The 24,989-nt window shown below is 44.5% G+C and overlaps 1 protein-coding gene and 2 non-coding genes across 5 annotated transcripts in view; 1 reads left to right on the plus strand and 2 right to left on the minus strand.

Annotated features, from left to right (window-relative positions):
- The window catches only part of LOC131266116 (disintegrin and metalloproteinase domain-containing protein 10), a 51,488-nt gene that overhangs the window by 5,660 nt on the left and 20,839 nt on the right, over positions 1-24,989 (minus strand). For all 3 annotated transcript variants that reach the window (XR_009178358.1, XR_009178357.1, XM_058268477.1), the window contains 4 exons: positions 13,746-13,769; positions 4,275-4,468; positions 3,901-4,195; positions 668-1,206 (listed from right to left, as the gene is read on the minus strand). Coding sequence is in view for 1 of the 3 variants with exons in the window: in XM_058268477.1 (XP_058124460.1) it covers positions 668-1,206; positions 3,901-4,195; positions 4,275-4,468; positions 13,746-13,769 (1,052 nt within the window). In the remaining 2 variants the exon portion in view is untranslated. The remainder of the gene's footprint in view (positions 1-667; positions 1,207-3,900; positions 4,196-4,274; positions 4,469-13,745; positions 13,770-24,989) is intronic.
- On the minus strand, positions 22,816-22,888 carry Trnaa-agc (transfer RNA alanine (anticodon AGC)). Its single transcript has one exon. It is a non-coding gene; the product is annotated as a tRNA-Ala (tRNA).
- Positions 24,154-24,226, plus strand: Trnak-cuu (transfer RNA lysine (anticodon CUU)). Its single transcript has one exon. It is a non-coding gene; the product is annotated as a tRNA-Lys (tRNA).

Genomic DNA, 24,989 nt, shown 5'->3' on the forward strand with positions numbered 1-24,989 from the left:
TTTTGCGCTGGGTCAGGATGTCTTCCACCCGGCTCCGTTGGGCCGCATTTCCGGGGGGCCTCCGGGTTGCAGCGGATTCCTTCCGCTTGCGGTCAAACAAACGACAACGAACAGTGACACGTTCATCGGGCGTAGCTAAGACAAGTTGCGACACATCCTGACGAACAGGACGGACCTCTCCACTCTCTCCGACATGCATGCACCGGAGGAGTGTTACTGGCCACCCAACCTTTATTGTTTGCGGTTGCGGGTTTTCTGCATTACTGGCCACACACACTCACTCCGACGATGAAAAGGTGTGGTTTTTGTTTGGCCCCATGCCGGCGACCTCCGTCCCACGGATGAAGTTTTTGCGGTTTTACTAACAGCCAAGCAATAATGAGACTGTTGACTATGTACCTCGACGAACAGGCCACCGGGCCCCCAAGGGCCGTCGTGCCTATTTGCCAAAAGGTACAATTTGCGAAAGCTTTTCGGTTCGTTTGAGGTTTTAATGATTTTCTCACAATTACCCGGTCCGAAATTCCGGTATGGGAAGCGGGAAGCGGGAAGGGCATTTTATCTTCTTCCAGGTAACCGGCCATTTTAATTATTTCTCAACATCCTCCCAAGCAATGATAGGGGAAATCCCCCTGCCAGAGCCTAAAAAGTGCATTCCGATACTCACACTTACGATACTGTCCCGTATGTGACTCCACAGCAACGGATCGGTCTGGATGTAGAGCGAGCAGGTGTTCCGGTAGTCCTCCTTCTGCCGTGCCGCACGCCGTACCCGCTCGTGCGCTTTCCAGTGCCACCCGTAGTCGCTAGCGCTTTCCCCATCCGCGCGCCAGTTCGCTGCCTTCGAGTACTTTTCATGCGGGAACTTGAACTCGTACCCGGTTTCGATGGGAATGTCGTTGCTGCTGGCGGTACTTCCCGTGTCCTTTTGCTGCTGTACCGTCGGCGTCGGCGAGGAGCGTCGTTTCGTCTTGGGACTGGTCTTGTGATAAGCCTGCTGCTGCTGTTGCTGCTGGGGCGGATGATTGTTGCTATCGTTGTCGCTTGTCCTGGCAGGCGCCTCTTCTCGCTCGTTCCGATTCTCCGGCATCGGCTCCGGTAGGGCTTCCTCCTCGTCCTCGTCCTCCTCCTCCTCGACGGCCGAGTTTTGGACGCGGTCCATCCAGGCCGACACTTCATCGTGCACTCCACACCCGGACGGATGTCCTACAAAAAGCGAACCCGAGCGAAAAAGGTTATTGAAAAAGCAACACCAATGAAAATACATTTACCCTCGAACGGGGGATATGTTTTTGTTTTTCTTCTTTTGCCGGAGCCGGAATTGGGGTCACAACGTTGCTAGAAACGCCCTCGGGGGTTGGTGCTACTGTTGATGATGGCAGGGAGCGATACATTTTTTGGGTTTGCGCTATCGATTTATCGGCCCTGAATTAGGAATGCAATTTTGATTAGCTTCCGAACACCCCCAAACCCTTCCTTCTCTCCTTCCAAATGGCTGGGAAACTGCCCACAAAATCGAGGAAAATCAATATTCTCGAATTTGGCATTCATAAATACATTCATATGATGTATATTTGCGAACCGAATGGCAGGAGATGTTGGAGGTAAGTACTGCCGGGTACGTAAGGATGCGCTGCTGTACGGTTCCCATACGGCAAAACAATAATTTCATTTCCATTTCCAATGCAAAAACCCCCGTTCTCCTCCTTGTTCCCCACCTCCCCGGTGTTAGCATTCCCTATTGTCGGTCACCGTATGGTACCAGCATTATATGTCGCTTTTTGTCGCTAACAAACCCAAAACTAATCATCACGCATCGTTGCAAATAACCTAGGAGTTCTCGAGGGAGAGAGAGAGGGGGAGAGAAGGAGTTAATGTATATTTAATTGGATTTTGCACTTTAAACCGAACGCTTCTGAGGTTCGGTTGGGCGGAAAGCAAGCGATTTCCGCCCCCGAAAACATATCCGAAAACTATGTGACGTGATTGCTATCGTTTCGGGATAGTTCCCGCCGAGTTTGATCCTTACTTCTCCACCGTCCACCATCTCACTTCCCGGACACAAATCGCCCGCATATGGAAGCTCTCGAATTAGTTATCAGACAAGGGACATTTTCGCAAAACTTTACAAAGTAGTACGATAAGGGTTTTCCCTTCCCACAACTCACCGAAAAGAGGACCCATAAACCATCGTAACGGAAACGATTGAATGGTTTTTGGGAACGGAGAGGAGTGACTGCACACTAATAGGGTACCCCCATCAACGGGTTCTTAATGTCCACTAGAATGATTAAAGACATTGTAGTGCAAACCTTGTTGCTGAATTCCCTTAACTAATTCCCTTTCCTCCTTAACTACTGTTGTTTATACCTGAAGCGTGTAATAATCCCTCATAAAGTCATTCACTAACAATTGGCCTATCGCCTTGGAAAACACTATCCACCTTATACTTCGTTCGGATTGATTTATGGGCCAGCAACAAAACTTTTGCGTGATTCACGTGCAGCAGCACCAGCAAACCGATTTTATGCGTAATCACCGCAACTAATTGCGTGAGGGCCCACCAGCGGATTTCGCTAGGTCAATCAAGGTTCGATGGAGGTCTTTTCACACCTCACGGCACGAGATGGACCCGCGTCGTGATCTTCAGAAATTACTATCTCGATCGTTTGTGGGCTCGATTCGGGTTGCGTTCATCCGCCTGACGGCATGAGAGAAAGTTATTGCGGCGAAGAAAGTATGATTAAGACTTCACCGGTTATTGCTTTTACATTAACTGGTGGGCGGAGAGGAATGCAAAATGCACGCAAATAAAACAAAAATCAATCAAATCATGATTAATGCTAATGGATCGAAGAGTTTTGGGTTTTGTAAAAATATCATTTCCAACTTTCTTCCTGGATTCCTTGACACACTGTAGGGTTTACACCGTCTCAGGGTGAAAAAGACAAATGCAATCAGCTTACAGCAATTCGAATTGCTGCTCAACTTCCAAATGACCCGTTTATACTACCCGCCAGTTGCTGCACACCGCAACTAATCACAACTTATTATGATGGCCTAACAATAAACTGCAACATAATGTGAACAAATGTCTGTTTATATGCGCGCACCAGCGCGGCTAGCGAAATAGAAATGGGAATGAGAAATCACCGGGCGGCCATAATCAAAAGTCATACGGTCTTTTGTTCCACAACGAGGAGTATGAGTGGGAGGAGTACCCGGGGCCCAACTTTTTTGCAGGAACTCTCTCGTGCAGCATTTTAATCTGCAAAAGCTTCGGAGAGTTAGTTCTTGCGTATCGCTTTTCACACAAACCTCCGGTGCACGTGCACAACGAATTCCTCCACAGTGCCGGTGCGATTTTGCAAACCTACCCTGTTGGTTATGCAATGTGAAAACTGGCGAGGAGAGAACCTCCCATGCCAATGGAAAGCGCGCGGGGTAACGGGGTGAATTCAAGATAGTCGACCGTGCGTCACTTCTCAAGCATAAACGCCGACACGAAAACGAATGGGCGGACTTCAAGACTTCAAGACTTCAACGGGCAGCCAGCCTCCGCACTCCATTATGGCCTGCTTTCTAACGGGCTCTACACGACGACGACGACTGTGTGTGGTGTTCCGACGGGCAAGCGTCACATCGAACACGTAACATAGACCGCCGAATGGAGCTAGTGTTTACCAACACGGGAGAAGGAGTGTAGTTGGGAAGAAGGATTTATGCTTCGTTGCGTCTTGCGACTTCTAGGTGCTTCGTCCACGAGCACCTTCCACAGTTCCCTTCGTTCGTTTGTTGAGAGAATGAATGCACCAACAACTACAGCACACCAACCCAGCGTTTTCTAGAAATAATGATCCCTTCGAATCCAGGCACCATCGTCGTAACAAGACCGCGTACCTTTCCTCCGATGGCGGTAAGGATCGTCCACGTGCTGATCCTTGTAGATCACCGAATGGAACGGTGGCTCATCGTCGCTCGTCTGGTGCAGCGGGTGCGCCTCCGGCTTGACCGTCTCCTGCGGAAAGTAGTGCTTCGCCCGCTCGACGTAGTACGTGTCGTCCGAGGTGATCACCTTGCCCTCGAACACGCCGTCGAAGATCGAACCGAAGACGTAGCTCTCCGGATCGTCGACCACCTCGCCGTGGTAGATGTGGGACGAGTCCACCTGCACCGGTCCCTTGTCCGTATGTATCTAGAATAGAGGGGGGGCAAACGGAAAGATAAATCAATAGGGGTGTTTCTAGTGAAGGTCGTTTTGCTTCGTTACTCACCTCTAACTTATCGCTTACTGTGCTGAGATCACGTTTAAGTCTAATGTTAAAATCTCGTTCGTGTGCCCTAAAGCTAAGATGTACGTAATGATCTTTGGTGACCGATCGTTTCGCCCGGCTGTGACTAGCGTGCAGATGCTCATGATCGTAGCTCAACTTCTCGTGGTGCGATATGTACTGGTTCAGGGGACGTGCTGCAAAGAAAAACAAGAAGCGATAGCACACGTTAGTTAAGATTTATTGTTGGAAATGGGCGGCCATAGATCGATGGATGGATCGGTCTCGAGTGACCGCACAGTCAGGTCGTGTGTTCGATGGTTCTTCCCAAACCCCAAACAACATGGCGCCGCTTCGATGGAGAGGTGGCAGTTAACCGGAAGTGTGGTTAGAATTTATGGAGAACCACCGAGAGGCAACCCAAAACATACAACACCCGGACGGCTCGGAAGGAGAATGGAATGGTGTGGTTCCGATCGATTGCTATCCATCAACTGGACTGGGTTGTAATTTCTAGCACACGGTCGCCGCCGTTCGGCCGTCGGCTCGACAGCTTTTCCCGATCGTCCGGCCCGGGGAAGCCGGTCGGTCAGTCGTAAAACACCATCGGAGCGTATAATTTGATTGTGAGGCCAGTAAAATGGAACGATCGATTCCACGTTCCACCGGGAACGGTACCCGGAGGTTTGGCAACAGCATTAGTTTGATGCTGTTTTTCCTCGGTGGCAAGAGACCGCAGACTTCGTTTAACATTTTTGTATGTCTTTCGTTTCAATCTATAAGCTCCAATTATAGTGACGTTTGGTTAAAGTAGCTTTCAGTTCGATTGCAAAATCAGATATCTCAACGATGCATGGTAAAACCCGGTTTTCTAACACACATAACCAAAACAAATTTTCTCGTACGACAAAAAATAAGTTCAATGTTCCATAAACCTTTTGCACGGTGATCGCAATGGGAGAAATACACTGCGTTGATACTACCGGAAATAGCGTCCTTTTTTCCACTAAATTGACTGACATTCGGGCACAACCCAACGGAACCGAACGGAAATAAAAACACACCCAACGAACGAACATACATTGCCGATTGCAACCGAAAAAGGAAACGCGACAGCACGACAACATCATGTTTGTCCAACAGTTGTCCGTTGACGGAAAAGCTGACAACTTTTCACAGGAAAGCGTGCCATATATTCGTGGATGTTGTTAATGTGAACGGATTGAGTGAGGCGATCCCGGGTGGCAATAATATTGGCAAAAGGAGAAGAAAACCCTTAGCAGTAGGTAAAGGATATATAAAAGAGAGTGAAGAAAAACCGACGACCAGTGGGACGGAAATCGGTTCTTGAAGGATGAGGAAAGAACGAAAACTCCAGGACATGTTACACAAACAGGAAAACGGAAAACGATAGCCGTCGGGAGATCGGCGGAAGGTTTGCATACGTAACTTGCAACGTCCTTTCATTCAATTTTCGCTTTCCCTCACGATTCGCCCGCCGAAGCGCACGTCCTTTTTTTCTATTTGCCCAACCGGAAGTAGTTTGCCTGCACGGGGTGAAGAGAACGTGGTAGGAGGAGAAAAACGAATCTCGAACGAGGCAGGGAAAAAAAACAATTATACGACCGATGGGGAATGAAAATGCAATTTTCCACAGCAATCGTTCTCCAAAGGAGAGCCCTAGTGGTGTATGTCTGGCCACGCAAACGGAGGTAAGAATAAACAAAAAACATACCAGAAAGTGACCCCGCAGGAGTTTGCCAAACCCATCATATCCGTCTCAGAAGCAGAACTCTCTCCGATCCAAAAGGAAACGGCACCCGGAAGTCCACAGCTCGTTTACCGTACGACCCTCAACCGCCCGGATTCGTTGAACCTTGTGCACCGCACCATATCATAAGCTAAATGAACGTTGAAAGGATATAATTTCCCGTAGCCCGTCCTCTTCCAAACGCACCGGGCTGAAGGTGGTTGGGTGTGAGAGGATTCAATTGAAAATTTTGTACGCCAACGCTGGGCGCAATGTTTGGAGAAATGCAGTAAAAACGACCCACTCACACCGGGGGGGAAAGGGAAATTGATTGACGAATCATAATACACGTCGTTGACTTCCGATCACCAGCAGCCGGTTCGGTAGCATATCCTTTCTACGAAACGGAAATGCAACATTGTAATCATTCCATTGAGACGATGGGAGGGGGGAGTGGGGGTTCAGAGAGACACGACGTGTGGGTTGCAACAATGTTTAAAATTGAAGGATCCGTGTGTGTTCACCTACACAACCCGTACTTAGAAGCTCATGCCTTTTGAGCAAAGGGTCTAAAAGAAACAGTCATGTCAAGGGTGGACCTACGTCGTTTCTTACTTCTATGCCTGTTCAGTGACCAAAGGCGAAGTGCATTGGTCGATGACCATGGGAAAACAAGACGACGAGCCAATTATGGACTCGCATGGTTCTCACATAACTCGGCCCTATTTTATGTTTACCATGAATTAGTGATGGGAAAATCGGTTCCGCCACCGGAGCCGGCTACGACGAACTCCGGTAAATTTTGGAGTCGGCTCCGGAGCTGGCTCCGAACTACCGGCTCCGAACTACCAGCTCCGAACTACCAGCTCAGAACTACCAGCTCCGAACTACCGGCTCCGAACTACCAGCTCCGAAATAACGGCTCCGAACTAACGGCTCCGGAGTCGGGTGTGAAAAAAGCAACTAATCTCCACAAATCTTTCATTGCGAGATTTTGCGATCAAAGACAAAGAGGGTCCAGTAAGCTCGGCCGTCGGTGCGGAGCCGGCTTCGGAACCGTAAGCTCGGAGCCGTTAGTTCGGAGCTGGTTCCGAGCTAATGCCGGAGCTGGCTCCGGAACCGCTGATATGGAGCCTGCTCCGGAGCCGTTAGTGCGCTCCGGAGTGCCCATCACTACCATGAATAGAGTAACTGATCAAATGTTACCCTTTTCAACTACATTTATTTCCCAATGATTGAAAGAGCGTTATAATAATTAAAAGTGGATCATAGGAAAAAAAAACGGGACGCATCCGACGTGGGATGCTATAAAGACTTTTAATTAGATCCTAAAAAACCGTGCGCTCTGGCGAGCTGTGAAAAATCTATTACCAAATGCAATTTAGCAACAACTGCTTTAATTGTCCTGCCGTTAAATTATCCAAGTAATTTGATTACATCGGGGGGGGCTTTAATGATCCGTCGTCGTCGGTCGGTCGGTCGGTTGGTTCTTCTTCCGTGTCCCATTGTTTCGCCGTGACGTGCTCATGATAAAATTGCCTTCCGAGCGCTCCGCCGGAGCTCCGGAGTTCTGTGTGTCTGACACAGAGCATCGTTTAGCGAAGGAAACGGAAGGTTCCTGTGTGTGTGTTGCCCACAGCGTCAGGAGATTTCGTCTGCATCGTCAGTTTCGTAGGCAATTTTTCACTTTCTTATCGCCCGGCAGACGAGAGACGAGGCCTAAAGCCAGGGAGCACGAGACATTTTTCCAGACTTGGTGATGATTATGCTCGGGATGGATGGAGTGAAGCACGGCGAAGAGGGCGATTGATGGAACAAGACAGTCTAATGGGAGCGCTGATGGGATGCGGAGGATGCGTCAAACGATGTCGGGGTCCCTTGATACTCGGCCGGAGTTCGCTCGCTGGGCGAGGGAAATAAATGAACCTAGACTATCGTGTGCCTGCTTCCCGACGTCGCCGGGTTCTTGGTTCTTCTTTCTTGGATTACACCAAAGGAAGATCCGATGCAAAAAATAAAAGGAAGGAAGGAAAGAAAGGAAGATGGACCCGGACGAATGCAGTAACTTTGCCATCGGCAGCAACTGCCAGCCAACATGATACACGTTGCGGAAGCCCGGCCATGTTCTGCTGGATTGTGTAAGGCTGAAAGTTGTTCCGCACACGTCCCACCGGAGGCAAGTGTATCCATCAATGTCTTGCCCGGCGTGCAATACACGTCGACTCACGTACACGTGGTGTGATGTAGGGCGAACTTAAGCCGACTGTTCGTTCGAGCGTCTGACAGTAATTCTTTAATCCTCTAACGAGAGAACCACCTCCGGGCTTCTGGTGACGCTTCGTTCCGATAGCTCGCGGAACGGAAACGGAAAACCGATGGGAAACACCCGAGTCAATCGATCATGAACAAAAGACCGCAAGTATGAAACCACCCTCCCAAAAAAACACTTCCCTCGCTTAGTCACCCTGAGGGGGTTGGAAAACTTATCTACGGCTCTCTGTAACGTTACTTAAAAACTTTTAAACCATTTTTCCGAGATAAGTAGGGCGGTTTTGTTCGAACCTCAAATAAGTAACTCCCTATTACCCCTGCCGATAGTAGATCTTTTTTTTTATGACGCTTCACACCCGATTAGGCAATGGACCTTGCGTTGTGCGTCGTTTCGCGAGCTTTTAAACTGGGCGGCCTTCGTAATGGGAGTTTTTAAAGCTGTGTGTGCTGGGAAAAAAACATAAGCGGCGAAGAAACACGTTGCCTAATAGCATCTTCATGTGGTTTCACTGCTTCGCTTGCGCTTTCGTAAACACGCTTGCATCTAATCAACAATGCGTTTTTATGTCGGTCACTTACGACTTTATTTAAAACAAAAAATCCTAATGATTGCACAAGAAAATTGTTGCAGGCAGTTTGGTGGAAGAAATAATTTTAACACAATAAAACATGTGTACAATAATGTTGGAAACACAAGATTCATGTAAAAAGCATACAAACTAATCAGTAAAAAGTAATTTTCCGGCAGCATGACTTATGCAATCCATTCCTGAAGTAGAACTAAAACAAACCAGATAAAAAAGCATTCCCATCAAGTGGTGCATCAAACGAATACTGCACATCCAAGGACGAGCTGAACTCGTAGGAATAAAGCCAGAGAAACGAGCTTGTGCAGTGGACTGTGAACTATTTGCTTTATTCTTCTCAAACAAGACGTGTACGTGTAGTGATGCTCGGAAAAAAAACCAACCGCACTTTTTCCTTCTTCAAGCATTACATCTGCACTATTCCGATGGAAAGCCTTCTGATCACAGGTTATTTAAATACTTTTTCCTTCTTGGAATGCTTCAAGGGTGCTTGGAATGTTTTCCTTCCCTTTCCCATGTATGCACCAAGCATTTGTATCTTCTCATTTTTAATTTCTGAAGTGTCCAATTTTAACAAATAACTCATGGACCAAAGTTTCTAACGCAAGTGGAAAACAATCAAGGTCAGTATGTCACATGCTCGCCAACGCTTTCTCCCGAACACGATGACAACTTATGACCTTTCACATTGTCCAGGAAAAGTATTTCCAGCCTTAGCACATGTTGCAACAGTCGGACGTGGTTCAAAACTCCATTCGTAATGAAATGGGTCGTACCGGACGCCACAGCAACACAAACACAGGACATAAACTAACCACACACACACACAACTGCCATAATCAGTGGAACTATTTATTCGGGAAATTGTTTTTCAAAAACTTTAACCAACTACCGTTATCAGTGTGGATTCGTTTCGTTACATTGCCTTTTTGCACACTGGAGAAAGTTCGTGCCTATTTGGGGACTTTTTTTTACAACACACTGTGGGAGTGGGAGGGGGGGAGGAGACGACTTTCCCAGCAGCATATGGTTGTTGTAGACGAGTTTCCCTGTGGTCCTGTTCGCCCTTCGAAATTGGGTTAAGCGCACTGTCGAGAAGTTGGGTTGGAAATTTCAGCTAATACTAGAACTACTAGGAAGCAGCTGGGGCGGAAAGTCTAACTATAAGCCCAAAACTAGTTCTAGAGTCTCGAGCCGGAGAGGGATACTGCACAAGTTTTAATGAAATTATCCGAATTAAAAATGTGCGCTTGGTCAGGAGAGTATCATCCTCAGGTTCGCCGATGCCCCAAACTCAGCTACCTTCTCCTCGGCTTTTCGTTGGACAAATATGGTGTGTCTGGACAAACTGCAATGTCCAACAAAAAACCACCCCCCGGAAAACCCCTACGGGGCAACTGTAACACTTTTTACGACCGGCTCCGAAAAAAATACCCAACCAGGATGATTTGTATGCTTTTATTTTGCTTTTTCCCGCGGGGAGGGGTCGGACACACACTCACGGAACTTTCGCCTGCAATCGCATAAAACGAGGAAAAATAAAAACCATCCCCCGGCTGACGGGAAAATGGCGCGCACAGGTGCTCCAATGCTGCTGGGTGGTTGCTGATAAGGAAAGGGGAAGGACAAAATTGATGCATACAAAAACCCGAAAAAAATATCGCCACAAATTGTTTTCCCCGTGTCTGGTAAGTGTGAGTGTTGACTTTTTTCCATTGCAAGGATGCAACAACAACATGGGAGGATTGTGCAAATGGTGCGATTATTTACAAAAAGCGTGGAAAAGTAAAAGATTAAACTGAACGAAACGAAAGGAACAAAAAATCCGAAACAGTTGACCCAGTAATAAAACGGCAATATTTCACTAGGCGCGCTTTTTATTTCAACAATGGTGTGTGCACGAAAAAAAAACACAACCCACCAGACAAACGGGTGTAAAAGCAATCGTTCTGAATTTTCTCTTGTGTACTACAGGGTGGAAATCGTGGAAAATCGTACCCGTTTTTTATTTCCTTTTGCAATGTAGTTAACGTATGCAAATATCATTTTAATTGCCCTGCTTATATCAACCAGGGTATTTAAACGGTGTTGTTGCTGTATGGTTTCTTTCGCCAACGTTACGTAATTATTATGAAACATAGTAGAGAGTTTAAGTATTACCCTCTGGTAGAAGCTTTGTTCTGCTTAACGTGGTATTAAGAAAACGTACCCTGTTCGAAGGAGCATGCGCAAAAATTAAACTTCCACAGCTACCATTGCCAAAAAGAAAACAAAACATGACTGGATTCTGGATAACATGCAAGTGGAGAAGTGAAGGCAAAGCCATAGAACCAACATCGAGGTGGCTTAAAACCACCACCAGCGTTTGATGAGTGCCTCGAAATTTAGACAAACAACATTGAACGTACATTATGCAACAAAATTCCGCTCAGAATGTTGGAAAGCTCTTTGAACTTCACTCGCCGAATGCAACCGTTTTTCTCACACGCACTTCCACCATTTCACAACGTTTGATGCCTTCTTGCCCATTCACCATCTTCGCCTTGAGAATCGCCTCATCTAAATGAATTTAATTATTAATCGCCTTCAAACGCAATGGTTGGACCGCGATGGTTAGATGTGTATGTTCTCTCTCGCGCTTCTTTCTTTTAGTCGCGTGAATGTCATTAGGCGGGAATTAGAATAATTGTTCGCCCGGCAAACCCAAAAGCGCCAACAGGGAACAGGGGGCCGCCAAATTTCTTATCAGCTTCGTGCGGGGCGTGCGAAATCAGTAGCACAGTGTTCTTCCGTGAAGGACAGAGATTCGGTTTGGCCCAAAGTGACAACCGAGATAACGCGGTCGAAGGCAGCCGAGCCGGCGCGTGTGTGTGTTGGGGATAAAGTTTTCTGTGTAAAGTTCTGGCCCACAAACATACACTCATTCTAGAGAGTGTTTTCCATGAAACGAACTACCTCGGTAGGTGGGCAAACCTCTCGATGAGCACAGGAAAATTACGGACGTTTCAACACGTTCAAGATTCCAACCAGGGCTCTCGCAAGCGCAAGTTATCCAATTAAAGCGAAGAATTTCCAAAATGCACACACAAACACATTATTTGCGCTAGCTATACGGTTGTGCATCCGAGTGCACTTTCCTCCACCACCTCGCCAAGGAGTTAGTACACGCACATCAGTATCAATTCTAAACGCTGCAATAATTAAGATTCTTCAACGAGTTTGCCATACTTTCGCGAAAGTGTTGTGATCGCTTCGAGGAGCACGACTTCGGTCCAATTCCAGCTCCATCCATTTTCGTTCTAATGTTTGCGTGATGCACAAGGACGTGCCTGGGTGGTTACTTGCACCGGAGTAGAGTAAGGCAAACCGAAATATGGCATGGTTACACGAGAGCGCGCACACAAGAGTGCAGTTCCGTTCGGTTCAGTAGAAGAAGAAAGTGCATCTCCATGGCAGCAGCATCTGCATGCAATGGTGGCATAACACACAGTCCCAACACTGTCCTTGAGGATGTTCCATGGAATGCAAACAACTTTTGACAACGAAGGTTCCATGTAACAGCTATTCATTTATGTACGTCTCTCCTCCCGATGACACAAGAAAATTTTAACTATATTAAATGAAGAGCTGTAGGTTCAAGATTGAAAGTAAAGACCTACACATGTCCCGGAGTAAAGAATCGAAATAACAAAAGACAGTTTTTCCGAATTTTCTCAAGTGTAGAACAACAGCCATCCGACTATTGGTTGGTGTGATTTTTTGTATAAAGAAAACAACCAAGAGCAAACTTTACCAAGCTAAAGACAAAGATTTCGTTCTCTGTGGCGCTCGTAGCTAACCACAGCCCCTTTCTCCCCTTTTCCAGCTCCTTTTTCCGCACACGCTCGTTCATATCATGTGTGCAATTTTGCTAAACATTGTTGACCTAGAAAAACTGGGGCAAAGCATCCCCGCCCTTTTATTTTTGTGCCCCCTCGTCTTGCAAACACAAACAGTTTCTTTGTGTGCGGAAAACTTTGTAGCCTTTTTTCCAACTGTCCTCCCGAGAGGATCACGTCCTCCCCCCGGACAGACTATTATTGTACGGTTTTCTATCCGTTGTCATTGTTCCAGGGCGTAATATAGTTAATTTGGTCGCCCAGAGCAGTGTGAAAGTTATGCCCGAGTAGGAAAAATACAGGAGGTTCCTAATTCATTAATCAGGAAACGGTGGTTGGGGGTTTCCTAACGTAGGTGCTAATTTAAATGCTCCCAAGATATGACATTGGTTAAAGCAATCAGTGCGATTGTTTATGATTCTTCATTTTTATATGTTGACAACCGACTGATTGTAATTATTAAAATAAATTAAACAAAGCTTGAAATAATAAATCGATAAAATATCTCTTGGATACAACAAACCACAATGTACTAGAGGTAAAACAAAAATAAACCCACGTTCATATTTTTATTTTTAAATCACAATCAAATTACAGACCCTCTTTACTCATTACTTTCGGCTGAATAACCTTTCGAGTCGCGTCTCCCTCACGCGGGAGAATCATGAAAGTATCGTAAACTCAATTTAAACCCATCAGCGAGCAATTGAGGACATCATTTTTCCAATATAATTGAGAGATGATGCATCGAGTGAGCTTCAAAGAGCACGATCAAAGAGTTAATGAAGTAATAAACGAAATCGAAGCAAACTGAAATTGATCTTCACACGATAGTATACCCCCGCATGTGCTGGTGCTTCGGAAATTAACATAGTGGTCGAACACATGCCACCGAAAACATAAATAAATATCCCGCGCCATATGTTTCAATCGTTGCTGAACAGGGCAAAGGAGAAATCAACTTACTGGATTTGCGCACAATACGTACCTTTTCTTGATTCTCTTACGTAACCTGTGAATAAAGGAAAAAAATAATAGAGTTAGTTTCATAAAAATATTATTCGAAACAAATCTGCAGTTATGAAAAACATACATTCTGGGAAAACAAACGGTCGTTCGGAAAATGCTTCGCAGACGCAAAGATGAAACGTATTTCATTAAAAGCAGCTTTTTGGCGAGTAATTTAAAATGCATTGAACGAGAATCCAACACGTCGCAAATCCGAGGCGAGAGATGGCTTATGCTTTTCACGGTTTACCTCAGGTGCTCTGCCTGGAAACCGAAAACATGCATCCGAGCGAAAATAAATGTATTCAGACACCGACAAGCATTAGGCGGCAGCATTTCCCCGGATAACTCAGGGATGTTGTGCAGGATATACAGGATAAAGCAACGTGATGTTTCGTTCTAGGAAAAGAGGAACACACGACGTTGACTCTCCTTCGTTGCTCTCAACAAAAGCAGCAAGAATCGGGGAAAAACTTGTGCATGGTTATGAAAGTCAGATGAAATATGCATTCCTCGAAATTGTTTCAGTTTGTGTCGCTCAAGCAACGGACGGAAAGCACACATTCCAATACAGTTTAATGAATATGCAACGCTGTTGCGGGCTGAATAAGCGAAGCCAATCGTTACAGCTTACTTTTAATATCGTTTGTTGGATATTAAATTTTGGAACGTGAATGAAAAGTGTTGTTAATTTTTCCATCAAGATAAATCTCCTTATATAATATTGAATACATCAAGTTTAGAATGAAGAACAAAATAAATCTGCTACAAACATTCCTTCCAGGGGGTCCGCGACAGCCGAGCGGTAGCGCCGGTTAGAAAATCGGCCCATGAGCGCCGAGGCTCAGCACCTCGACGGCAAGGGTTCGAATCCCAACCGAGACCGGACCCTCCCCTGTACGAGAGGACTGACTATCCACGTACAACAGGGAAACAAGTCTCGTAAGCCCTTAACGGGCAGGCATGACCAAGAGGTCGTTACGCCAAGAAGAAGAAGAAGAAGAACAAACATTCCTGCAAGAACATTATCTGTCAACAACAGCTTTTAGAGATGAGTACTTGTGTTTGTTCATAAACACTTGCGTTCATAAACTATAAAACTGTCATACCAAATTTCCTGTAAAAGCCATCTGTCCCCATGGAGGGAATGAAAACTGTTGTAATGTAGAAAAACTTTTCGCGAACACTCCCATCATCACCCGCTCAGAACAATGCACAACACAACAAACAATATCTGAACCAACTTTATTCCGTCCGTCAAGAAAGAATCATTTGATCATACTGCGTTCCTCCCTTGGAGAAAGAACTTTTTACGACTACCGCTTACATTTTCCCAGCATTTCCCTCTCCTGGGGGAGGGGGGTACGAGTTACGAATTACTTTTGTTCAACGGGTAAGGTCATATCTAAGTGCACTCAAATTTAGCACCCACGAAATGGGACATCACACCAGGGTGGGTTGCAGAACGAAATAAGAAAGCGGCAATGTGCACAAGATTATTCATGAAAGCTTCCCAAGACAAATGAAAAGCTTCCTTTATACACCAGGAACTTTGTAAGCCATTTCTCATCAGCTGCGCCGCTCGTGAACTGAGGACTATCCATTTTCCCCAAATGAGTGGAGCCTGGCAGCGACTTGGGCTGCTCAAGACAACAAGACGGAATGCATGAAGTGGAAAAAGAAGTGGCCAGAGGCAGCGAAGACGATGACGTAAAGCCGTCTCAGCCAGCTCAGAGACCAGGACAAGAAGCGCGACGACTCCCGGAGCGCAGGGAGTAAGAATAAAGTTTTCTATTATGCTGGCGAGCGAAAGTTTCCTGCGGCATCATCATCATATCTCACGTGGCCAGGAGGCAGTAGATTGTTTCGTTAGCGTTTTCCTCGAAATGAATATCATAAAGCTTCGGGTACATTGCATCTCACCAGCAGCTTGCTGTTAACGAGAGAATTACCGCCGGGCTTCCATATGGCCCAAGTAGCTCTTAAGACGGCCAACTTATTCGTTGTTTTAGGTGAAGGGAAGTTTCAAGCCATGCAACAACCCAAATCAAATGAAGGAAAGTTTGCCACTAAAAGAAGAATTAACTCAATGTAGTGAAAATTTAAGATTGAAGAAGTGAAAGAAAACGATACGAAATTTAAATAAAATTGCATCAAAAACGGAGCCAGGGTAGGGACTAGCACACTAACACACGAAGCTATAGCAATTTCAGAATCTGATATTACCACGCTCAGTATTAACCGGATAAACCCAATCCAAGATGTTATGCTTCTTTCCCCCCGGTTTTCCGAATCAAACGAATAGCTTGAAACACAAAATTGTGTCACTGCTGTCCTCACGTTGGCACGTTTATGAAATTCCATCCATACATCATTCGGGAACATTGGTTCCACCTGATGACTGACTATGATGGAACGGACAGATCTGGATATGGTTCAAGAAAAAAGGATTCACCACGATCGATCGCATGAAAACGTTTTCCCCACGTCTGTTGTTCCACGTTTCAAAGATGAATCAACATGAAAGGGTGTATTTTTTTTTCACGAAACCTCTGGCCGCGTATCGTTTGAGAATTGTTGCAAGAGTGAACAGCGGTGCACATGCAATTTCGCATCTGCTAACAGCACACACATTGTGAGAGAAAAAATAGATGAACTTTAGGAGGTACAAAAAATGGAGGAAGCAAATTTCAAAGTGAATCGATCGTTCAAAAAAGGGCATTTCTGCGTGTGATGTTTGAGTAAAGGCTGACTTTGGAAAAGGTAGTTTTCCCGAGGTGTCGAACGGGTCAATTTTAAATGGCATTTTTTTAAGCCACTGCGGAAACGGATTCGGTGGATCATGCATAAATAACCATACAGCATAGACGTATTTCCTTGCGAGCGTTAATCGTTACGCATTTTTACTGTTAATAAAAATCGAATTGAAGGATAGACACACTGCACAACCTTGAACCTCCGTCGAACAACCAATGGAAAAAGGTAATTGAAGCCACCGATGCGTCTCCGGTAGTTTAATGGATCTAGCCGACATCACAGCGCGAATCAATGTTGCGGAAAAGCGCCAAATAAAAGGAGGGAAAACCCCCATACCATCGCCGACGAGCGCAGCTGTTTCCACCCCTCAAATGCATCGAAAAAAAGCCGCCGCCGCCAAAGACCTTGACACAAAAAAACACCGACTTCAAAAGCCTTCCCCACGGGGTTCGAGGGAGCCATTATTTTTCCGCCGGAGTAGGCCAACGGTGCGGACAAAAAGTGATTGCGGCACCGGCGGTGGCAAAGAAAATTACGCTATGGCCTCGCGAGCCTGCCGGGCGGTCGAGTCTGTCAAAACAGCTTGCCTGATGCATCATCAGCATAACGTTTCGGCGAGTTTTGCACGCACAGTGTGAGAAAGCGTGCAACGAAAGAAACAAATGCAAAACAACCGGGCCCAACGGCGAAATGCAAAAGGAAAAGCTACACATTTTCTTTTCCCTTAATGAAAGTGTCTAAGGCCAATGTAAACAACGAAACTCTATAGTTAAACTCAATAAGAAAATGAAATGAAACTTTTAAACAAGACATACACACATAGAGAATAAAGGACTAAGATCGTCGTAGCACACGACGACTATAGCAATTTAAATCTGTGATGCATCCCTCGGTGCATCCAACAGTGTGTTGTGAATCACTGTGCGCTTGACCGAGTTGACCAGCTAAGGTTAATTAAATCAATCTGAGGTGCAGTGTTTCGTTTTTACATTGCACATATACCTGTGCTTCAATGCTGACCGTGAACTGTGAATTGTTTTCGAAGGCAATTTTTAATTAAACAATTCGAGCGCCACATGTTCGTTACATAACCAAAAACCAATACCGAAAAAAGCATCGCAATTGGAAGCCAAACTGTGAACAATAGCGCAGATTGACTGCTGCACCACTGTTACACCGCAGGCCAACATTTCCATTCAAAATCAATTTTGAGTATTCAGTCAGTCGGTGGTATTTTAATCCTTTGCCAACAGGGATAAAGCAGTTGAATGGTTTGGTATCCAACGTATCTGTGATTAACGTTTTGCAGAATAAACAGGAAAGTTTAATTAGTTAGTGTTCGGCCGTGGGTCTGCTGCTTGCAACAGTTGAACAATGGATCAAATCAAGCCGTTAGAAGCACAGTATACACCAACGGGGAAGCTGCACCCTTTTGCAAAAAAAAAAGAAGAATTGACACTGATCAATGAAACAACAGAGTGATGAACAACAAACATCAATTTTGAAATAAATAAACAATAAGTCTCAAATTTTAAACGAAAAAGTTGTTCGAAAAATATTTGCAATAGAAGTCAATTCAATGATGCTAACTATTTGAAAAAACCAATAATAAAATTGAAAATGAAATCTAAACGGCACGGTAAACGAAGCTTGATCGCTGGTCTCTCTTGTATCGTCGATATTCGAGCCAAGACTCATCTGTGCTTTGTTTATGTTTTGCAATTTGGTAAATGTTGCATCATTTCTTGCAGCTACAGCTATTATTTTGTTGTTTTTTGTTTAAAACACAAAAACTACGCTAAATAATCACAGAATTTCGATAAATATTCGCGATCGAATGAACTATGGATTCGTTTGTTTACGTTCTGACAAGATAACGCATGCGATTATAGGGTAGGTAAGCCAAAATTCTTTTGAGACAGATTGAGCAGCGGAATGACACGATTCCCGCACTCTTATCATAAATTTAACAGCCGTAACCTATCAAGAAGAGTTAAAGTATTTGCAAACGAGTGCAATGCAAAAAACCGTGTGAGGCAAATTGTAGATAAAGTGGGTTGCAGCGTGTGTGACCTGAATGTGATAAGATAAGGCACCGCCCTTTATTAGCACTTGAGACCAATACGTGATTTATGAAATCAAGTATTTTGATTTACAACATTGCAGAGTGGGCACCATTTGAGATTATTTAGCACTGCTAGGTTAAAGTATTCTGCGGGCGACAATGGTGGTTATTTTTTCAAGTAGGCAACCAAAGTAAATAAAATATCACAAAGCTCAGAAGGTCTAAACGCAATTCAACCGGAAGCAGTTTGAGCCAGGGACAGTTGGAACATGTTTCTGAGCTTATAAAAACACATAAACCTATAGTTTAATTGGTGTTTTCCGTCCCACTCACACCACCACATCATTCGTGATGTTTATGAAGGGAAACACTGCGAGACGTAGATGGGTCTGTATTGCTTTTTAACATAACATTACGCTATCTTCTCCAGAAGGTCAATTCTTTCTTAATTGTCATTGCAAGGTTTTACTTGCCTCGAAAAACAGAATCCCTTGAATAGATCTTGAGGGTTGGAGTAAGAACATGTATTTCCTTCCAATTCGGGGTCATCATGAAAAATTCATATTCGAGAAAAAAGGAATCGCCGGTGAGGTGCGTCCACTATTTTCCTTTTTAACCCAAAGCATCCCAACCAAAACAAATAAAGTCGCTACGAAACAAAGACGGAGGTTTGGTTGAACCAAGACAAACCATGGACGACGGTGAAGACTCAATTCTCTTCCTCTCTACTATACGTACAAACGTAGAACCGAAGCATTGCACGTCATGACGCAATTTTGCATAATTTGTTTCTTATTGCTAGGGGATCCGTTACATCTGCTTTATCAACCGAAAGCGAACCCGAACTGGAGAGTATCCGGACGCAGAAAAACAACAACACGAGGCACTAGGCTCTATTTGATCCACACTCTAGCAATATTATGAAAACATTTTCTCCTCTTTGAAGCGACACCTTCGCCAAAACGAGTGGGTGGCCGCCGTCTGTTTTTGTTTCGTCCGTGCCGGAAACGTGAACATACTTTGGGTTAAGAAATTTAATATTGTAGCGTATCAGCATCGACCAGACACATGGCATGCAGCGTCAGGAAGAAAAAAATGAAATGTCTGTAATGTAGGAAAAAAAGTAACAGGTACATCGAATGCCAAAAATGGCTGTTGCTTTGCTCAACAGATGGCTTTTGCAACGTTATGAGATGCGGTAAACTGGTTTTATGGTATAAAAACGCACACACCAAAAATTGGATTCATTTAACGTCGTAATGAAACTCGGTAAAACGAATTATTGCTAAAACTTGGTTCTTTCCTGCAGCGCAAGAACAGACTTAATGTAGCAGATTACTTTTCCTCGCTTCCGAACAATATACTTTTTCTAACATGTCCTTAAGCGTACGCAACCGGGTGACTAATTCCACGAATTGGCTAGAAATACAAATAATCTCCATGAGATAAATGATTTATGCGAGCAAGAAGAAAAAAAATCCATACGCCTTCCAACGACCGAATGTACATGGACGTTCTTGTTCGTCCCACGCTGTTAGACGCACTTCACCCAAGGCTTAGCACATAGCATATCATGTACCACGACAAAAAAAAACTACACCTGATGAAAAAGAATCCGCTCCGGATTTATTTTTTGGTCACGTGCAAAAATTTGTGTGATAGAAGACAGGTCTCGATAAGAACATGTATTCGAAAAAAAAACTCGGAAAGTAAACCACTGGGATAATACACTCTTGGCGAACCAATGATATCAGAACTTCATTTTTCCTGTTCATTCTCTTCGTGGAACATTTTCATAATCCTGTTGCTTCTTGACGGAGAGATTACTCCCGAATACAAGATAAAAAATATATATATAAAGAAGGGATTTTTGGGTTCGGGACATAGGGAATTATATCCAATCAATAGACTGCGAAGGACACGATTATGAGTAAACAAAATTAAGCTGACTTATGCATAAAAAGAAACGTTGAAAAGAAGCCGACTTGGAAAATAATCCACAAGGTCTTAATGTGAGAGCCTGACAAGCGCCGGGCGATTGGCGAATATTGATTTACAAGCTATTGTAGGCAAAGCGAATAAGTTGACGGTATGTTTTACTACATTTATATCTTCAATTAAATGTTTGTTAAGTGTGGCGAATTCTTTATAATGATCCTACGAATGTTCCTAAGGAATACACTTGAAAAATTGTCTGCAACGCTCGAGATGTTTGTGTTGAGTTTGCCACAATAACATCGACAATGTAAAAAAAACTTTCCAATTAAAACAAGCTTACGTCTTTTTCAAGAAAAAAGTGAAACTTTTTAATTTTGCGTTTTCTTTACCATGGTACAGCAAACATTCTTTCCTCTTCTCGATAAGAGCTTTTCTCAGCAACTCACAACAACAAACTCTCAAAAAATGGCAAAAGTTCAAAGCATCTGGAAAAAACATGGGAACTTTGTGTTCCTTAATTATGTTTTCATACGATTCGAGAATTGTTTGTGCGTCAAACAACTTTACAAGCACGGACTGACTTAAGCAAATTGTGAAAAGAAACTTTGCAAGTATTAAAATTCATTTCAAATTGCGAAAACGATACATGAAATCTAGTACAACGAATGACTCAAGGACTCGTTCGTATTATTGATTGTTTATGCATGCGAATTACGTCATATTGATAAAAAATTGTGTGTTTTTTTATATTTATAATATGCAAGAAATATATGCTACTTAGTGAAGGCATTATAATCTCTTGAGTGATAGCAAACATTCACTACCACATTTATTAAATTTCTATACAATCGTTTGACGAACCTCCAATGGGAATGCCATCTAAGTCATATTTTAAAGTTAGTTTTCCATTAGCTGGAAGTTATGTAAAGCGATGGTAAAGTACTCATAAACCACCACCTTTGGGACGGTAAAAGACCAAGCCTTACTCATTCCATTTGTAGCAAAATCAAGGAGTGGGATCAACCGCCAGGGATTGCCCACCTCCTGAGAAGAGGTGAGGTGAGAAAACTCAAGCGTTTTCATATTAAAAGAGACCGTATTCGAGCCACCGAACTACTTCTACCAACACACAATGGAAATCATAACGTTATGGCGAAGGTTCCCGGGTGTCGATTTAGGACTGGGCGTTGGGAGAAAGGATGTCTGCCTGAGGAGGGAGTCACCATGGGGCCAAAATTTATGGCTGGTCAGTTCCGGCTTGTCGCAAACCGTAACATTTATGCATATCCCTTCGAACGCCCGTAGCCGATTGACCTACAAGAGGGAAGGACTTTTGGGGCGCGGATAAAGGAGTAGGAGACGGAACAAAAGGTTTGCAAACATGTGGGATAGTTATGCAGACTTAAGGGCACACACACACACACATAACAAGGTTCCAATTTATGTTGCACTCTTTTCTTCTACTCAAAATATTTCCGCAGCCCAACGACAATAGGGAAAGGATGAATGAAATATGTTTGCGCGGGGTCAGGGAATCCGGCGGTCGCCAGGATAAATGGACGATGTTCAAGGGCTTTCTTTCCTGCTTCCGATCGGAATTATGTTGTGGTACTCTACTCTGGAAGGAGGAGGAGGAAAAGCAGAGGGTAATGTTGATGATGGGCTTAACGACAAGGCATCACGCGAGCTAATAAATTTGTTATCCCGACCGAAGGTGAGAACGAGACGATGGCTGACGCGAAAAGAAAATAGAAGGAAAGTCGGTGGTTCGTTTGTTTCTCTTTTTTTTTACACATCTGCCCTTTTTACTGGTTATTTTAGCACATTACTACCGGCACCCTCTGCGGGTCGCGGAAAACCGTACTACTGCGTGCTTGCGTGCCTAGTCACCAGGACTTAGGCGATAAAGTGGCCCGGTTTCCTCTTTCGAGCCCCAACGAGCCGGGCCTATGTCAATAGGGCAAGGCGAAGAACGATGCCGTGGTGATTAACGAGAAAATAAGTGACTACTAAATACAGATCTCCTCCTGCCGCTGTGTTGACTTCCTTTTACGATCGCACTTCGCTGATGTAGATAAGCCTCATTCATTTCATCGGACTGATAATAGCATTCGAACGCGAAAAGGTGGGTTGACGCCGACAAGGTGGTACAAAATATGATAGCAATTTCTGTCTCTGCTTTATCTAAATCGGTGCAATCGGAACGAAACCAGCACAGTATAACGATCAAATGAATGAACTTCGCGAAGAGAAAGAAAATTTTTATGCAGCTCGTAAAAAATATGTCCATTGGAGATGCCGGGTATCGATCCCGGTACCTCTCACATGCTAAGCGAGCGCTCTACCATTTGAGCTACACCCCCGGTTGTGTAAACACTGACCAAAAGTGGATATTAAAATACATCGTTTACAGGAGAGTTGTAACAACCTTTCCACAACGCAGAATTTTCATTCCGTACCACTCTATCAGATAATTTTTTATTCTTTACATCAACTTTACTTGTATTATTCTGTTTTTACACATAATGGACTGTAAACACGCCATTCCGAAACGCATAAATATGTAAAAGCCTTGCCAACGGCTGCGCAGATTATTATTACCAATAATTTGTAGAAAAAGGCACACAATAAACACATCAGCAACACCTCATCACAATAATTCCCACTGTGACTCGCGGCAATATGTTGACATTTTGAAAACTTTCGATTGAGTGAACTGATTGCAGATGTAGCAACACAAAAAAATAAAACGCCACCCGAAGGCGATGATGATTGGTTCTGTTGGTAAGCGTCTGTACGATAACACAGAAAGAGAGCGGGTTTTGCGGCGGTTCTGTATGTGGTCTTGTACCGACTCATTTCCTCCTTGGTGGTCAGTTGAACGATTTCCCGTCGAGCTTCTTATAGCACACTTCCGACAATATGATAACGACAAATGGCCGAGGGGATCAACATTATCTAAACAGCGCGAATGCTTTGTACTCAGGCAATATAGACACTTCATTCATCGGACATGAAATCTCAGACACAAAACAAATGCAATAAGAAAACCAAGTTCACAGTAGCCTTAAAAGCCAAGCGGAATGATTGCACTCGAGTTCATTCGATATTTTTACAATCGCAGCGATTCATGATTGAGTTAGTACGCATCAAAGGACGTCTCTTGATGAGACCGGTGACGAATGTGTGTCCATGAGTAGTACTCCACCGCCACAAGTGCTAACTACAGCCGTTTAACACATGGCCGTTTAAGCTCCCTGACCGAAGTTGCATATCGTATTTCAATGCAACTCGTACCAATGAATCATTAAACGGTACTCAAATCCTACGAAGTACTAACCATCTCCACCGTTAACGATGGCATTTATGTACACCATTCATACGGCTCGAGTAAATTTTGTCGCTTTTGAAAAGTAAAACGTGCCTCAGCTACTTTTCACCTTATCTTGTTTAACCTTTCCGGTTGCACCGAAGTGAAAGGTGACACACTCTTGGGCGTCGGTGAGGTAAGATGCTCGAAATAGAACCATCGGCTCATAAACTCCTGGCGATCGCGAGGGATCGCGAATGTGCAAGTTGAGAGATCAACCGCGGACGCGACCGATCGCGAGCGGCCACCGATCACCAAGCCCGGCTAGCTCAGTCGGTAGAGCATGAGACTCTTAATCTCAGGGTCGTGGGTTCGAGCCCCACGTTGGGCGCAAGAAATTTTTTTCCAACTCAGAAAGGCGAATACGATTTGTGCATGTTTCATTTACACAAAGGTTGGTACTACTTTAATGACGTGTTGCTCAGGAATCGATCAGGATAGTTCTTCTAATATAATCTACCGAAGTAGTGGTAAACAACCAAAGCAAGTTTTTAATTTTCACCATTGAATCTAACGTTCTCCACTATCTGTTTCAAACCAGTCCAACATCGAGCAATATCACAAACGCAAATAAAATAAATACAAAATGCCACAATGCGAACTCCATCATTTCGGGTGTGCACCAAAACGTTAGCAAAGAGAGTAGAAAAGTGCTGACTCTAGCCACACCCTCCTACACCTCGCTGACGAAGTGGGTTAGTATGCTGCGGGTGGGACACGACTCAGGATTGACCGCAAACAACACGAGCCGAGCAAACCTGACCGACCGACCATGCTTTTCCGAGATGCAAACCCCGTTGACAGTTTGTCTATTTCCTGTCAAATGCGGCGGCCCCATCGACTTTTTTCGCGCTACAAAACACACACTAGACTACGGGAGAGGTCGATGGATGGGGTTGGGTTTGGACCGTGGCGCTTGGATGTTTGCCCGATGGTCAGTGCGGCTGCTTGGGTGTGAAGAGAGCCCGGCGGAGAGGGTGATGCCTTGGGCATCACCACATCGACAACCCCAATGGCAAACTGGAAGTTTGTTTGATTTGTTAGAGCACTGGATCGTTCGTTCCAGTTGGCTGGATGGTTTCCCTTCTACTTGG

The sequence above is a fragment of the Anopheles coustani genome, chromosome 2 (assembly GCF_943734705.1).
Source record: "Anopheles coustani chromosome 2, idAnoCousDA_361_x.2, whole genome shotgun sequence".
NCBI lineage: Eukaryota > Metazoa > Arthropoda > Insecta > Diptera > Culicidae > Anopheles > Anopheles coustani.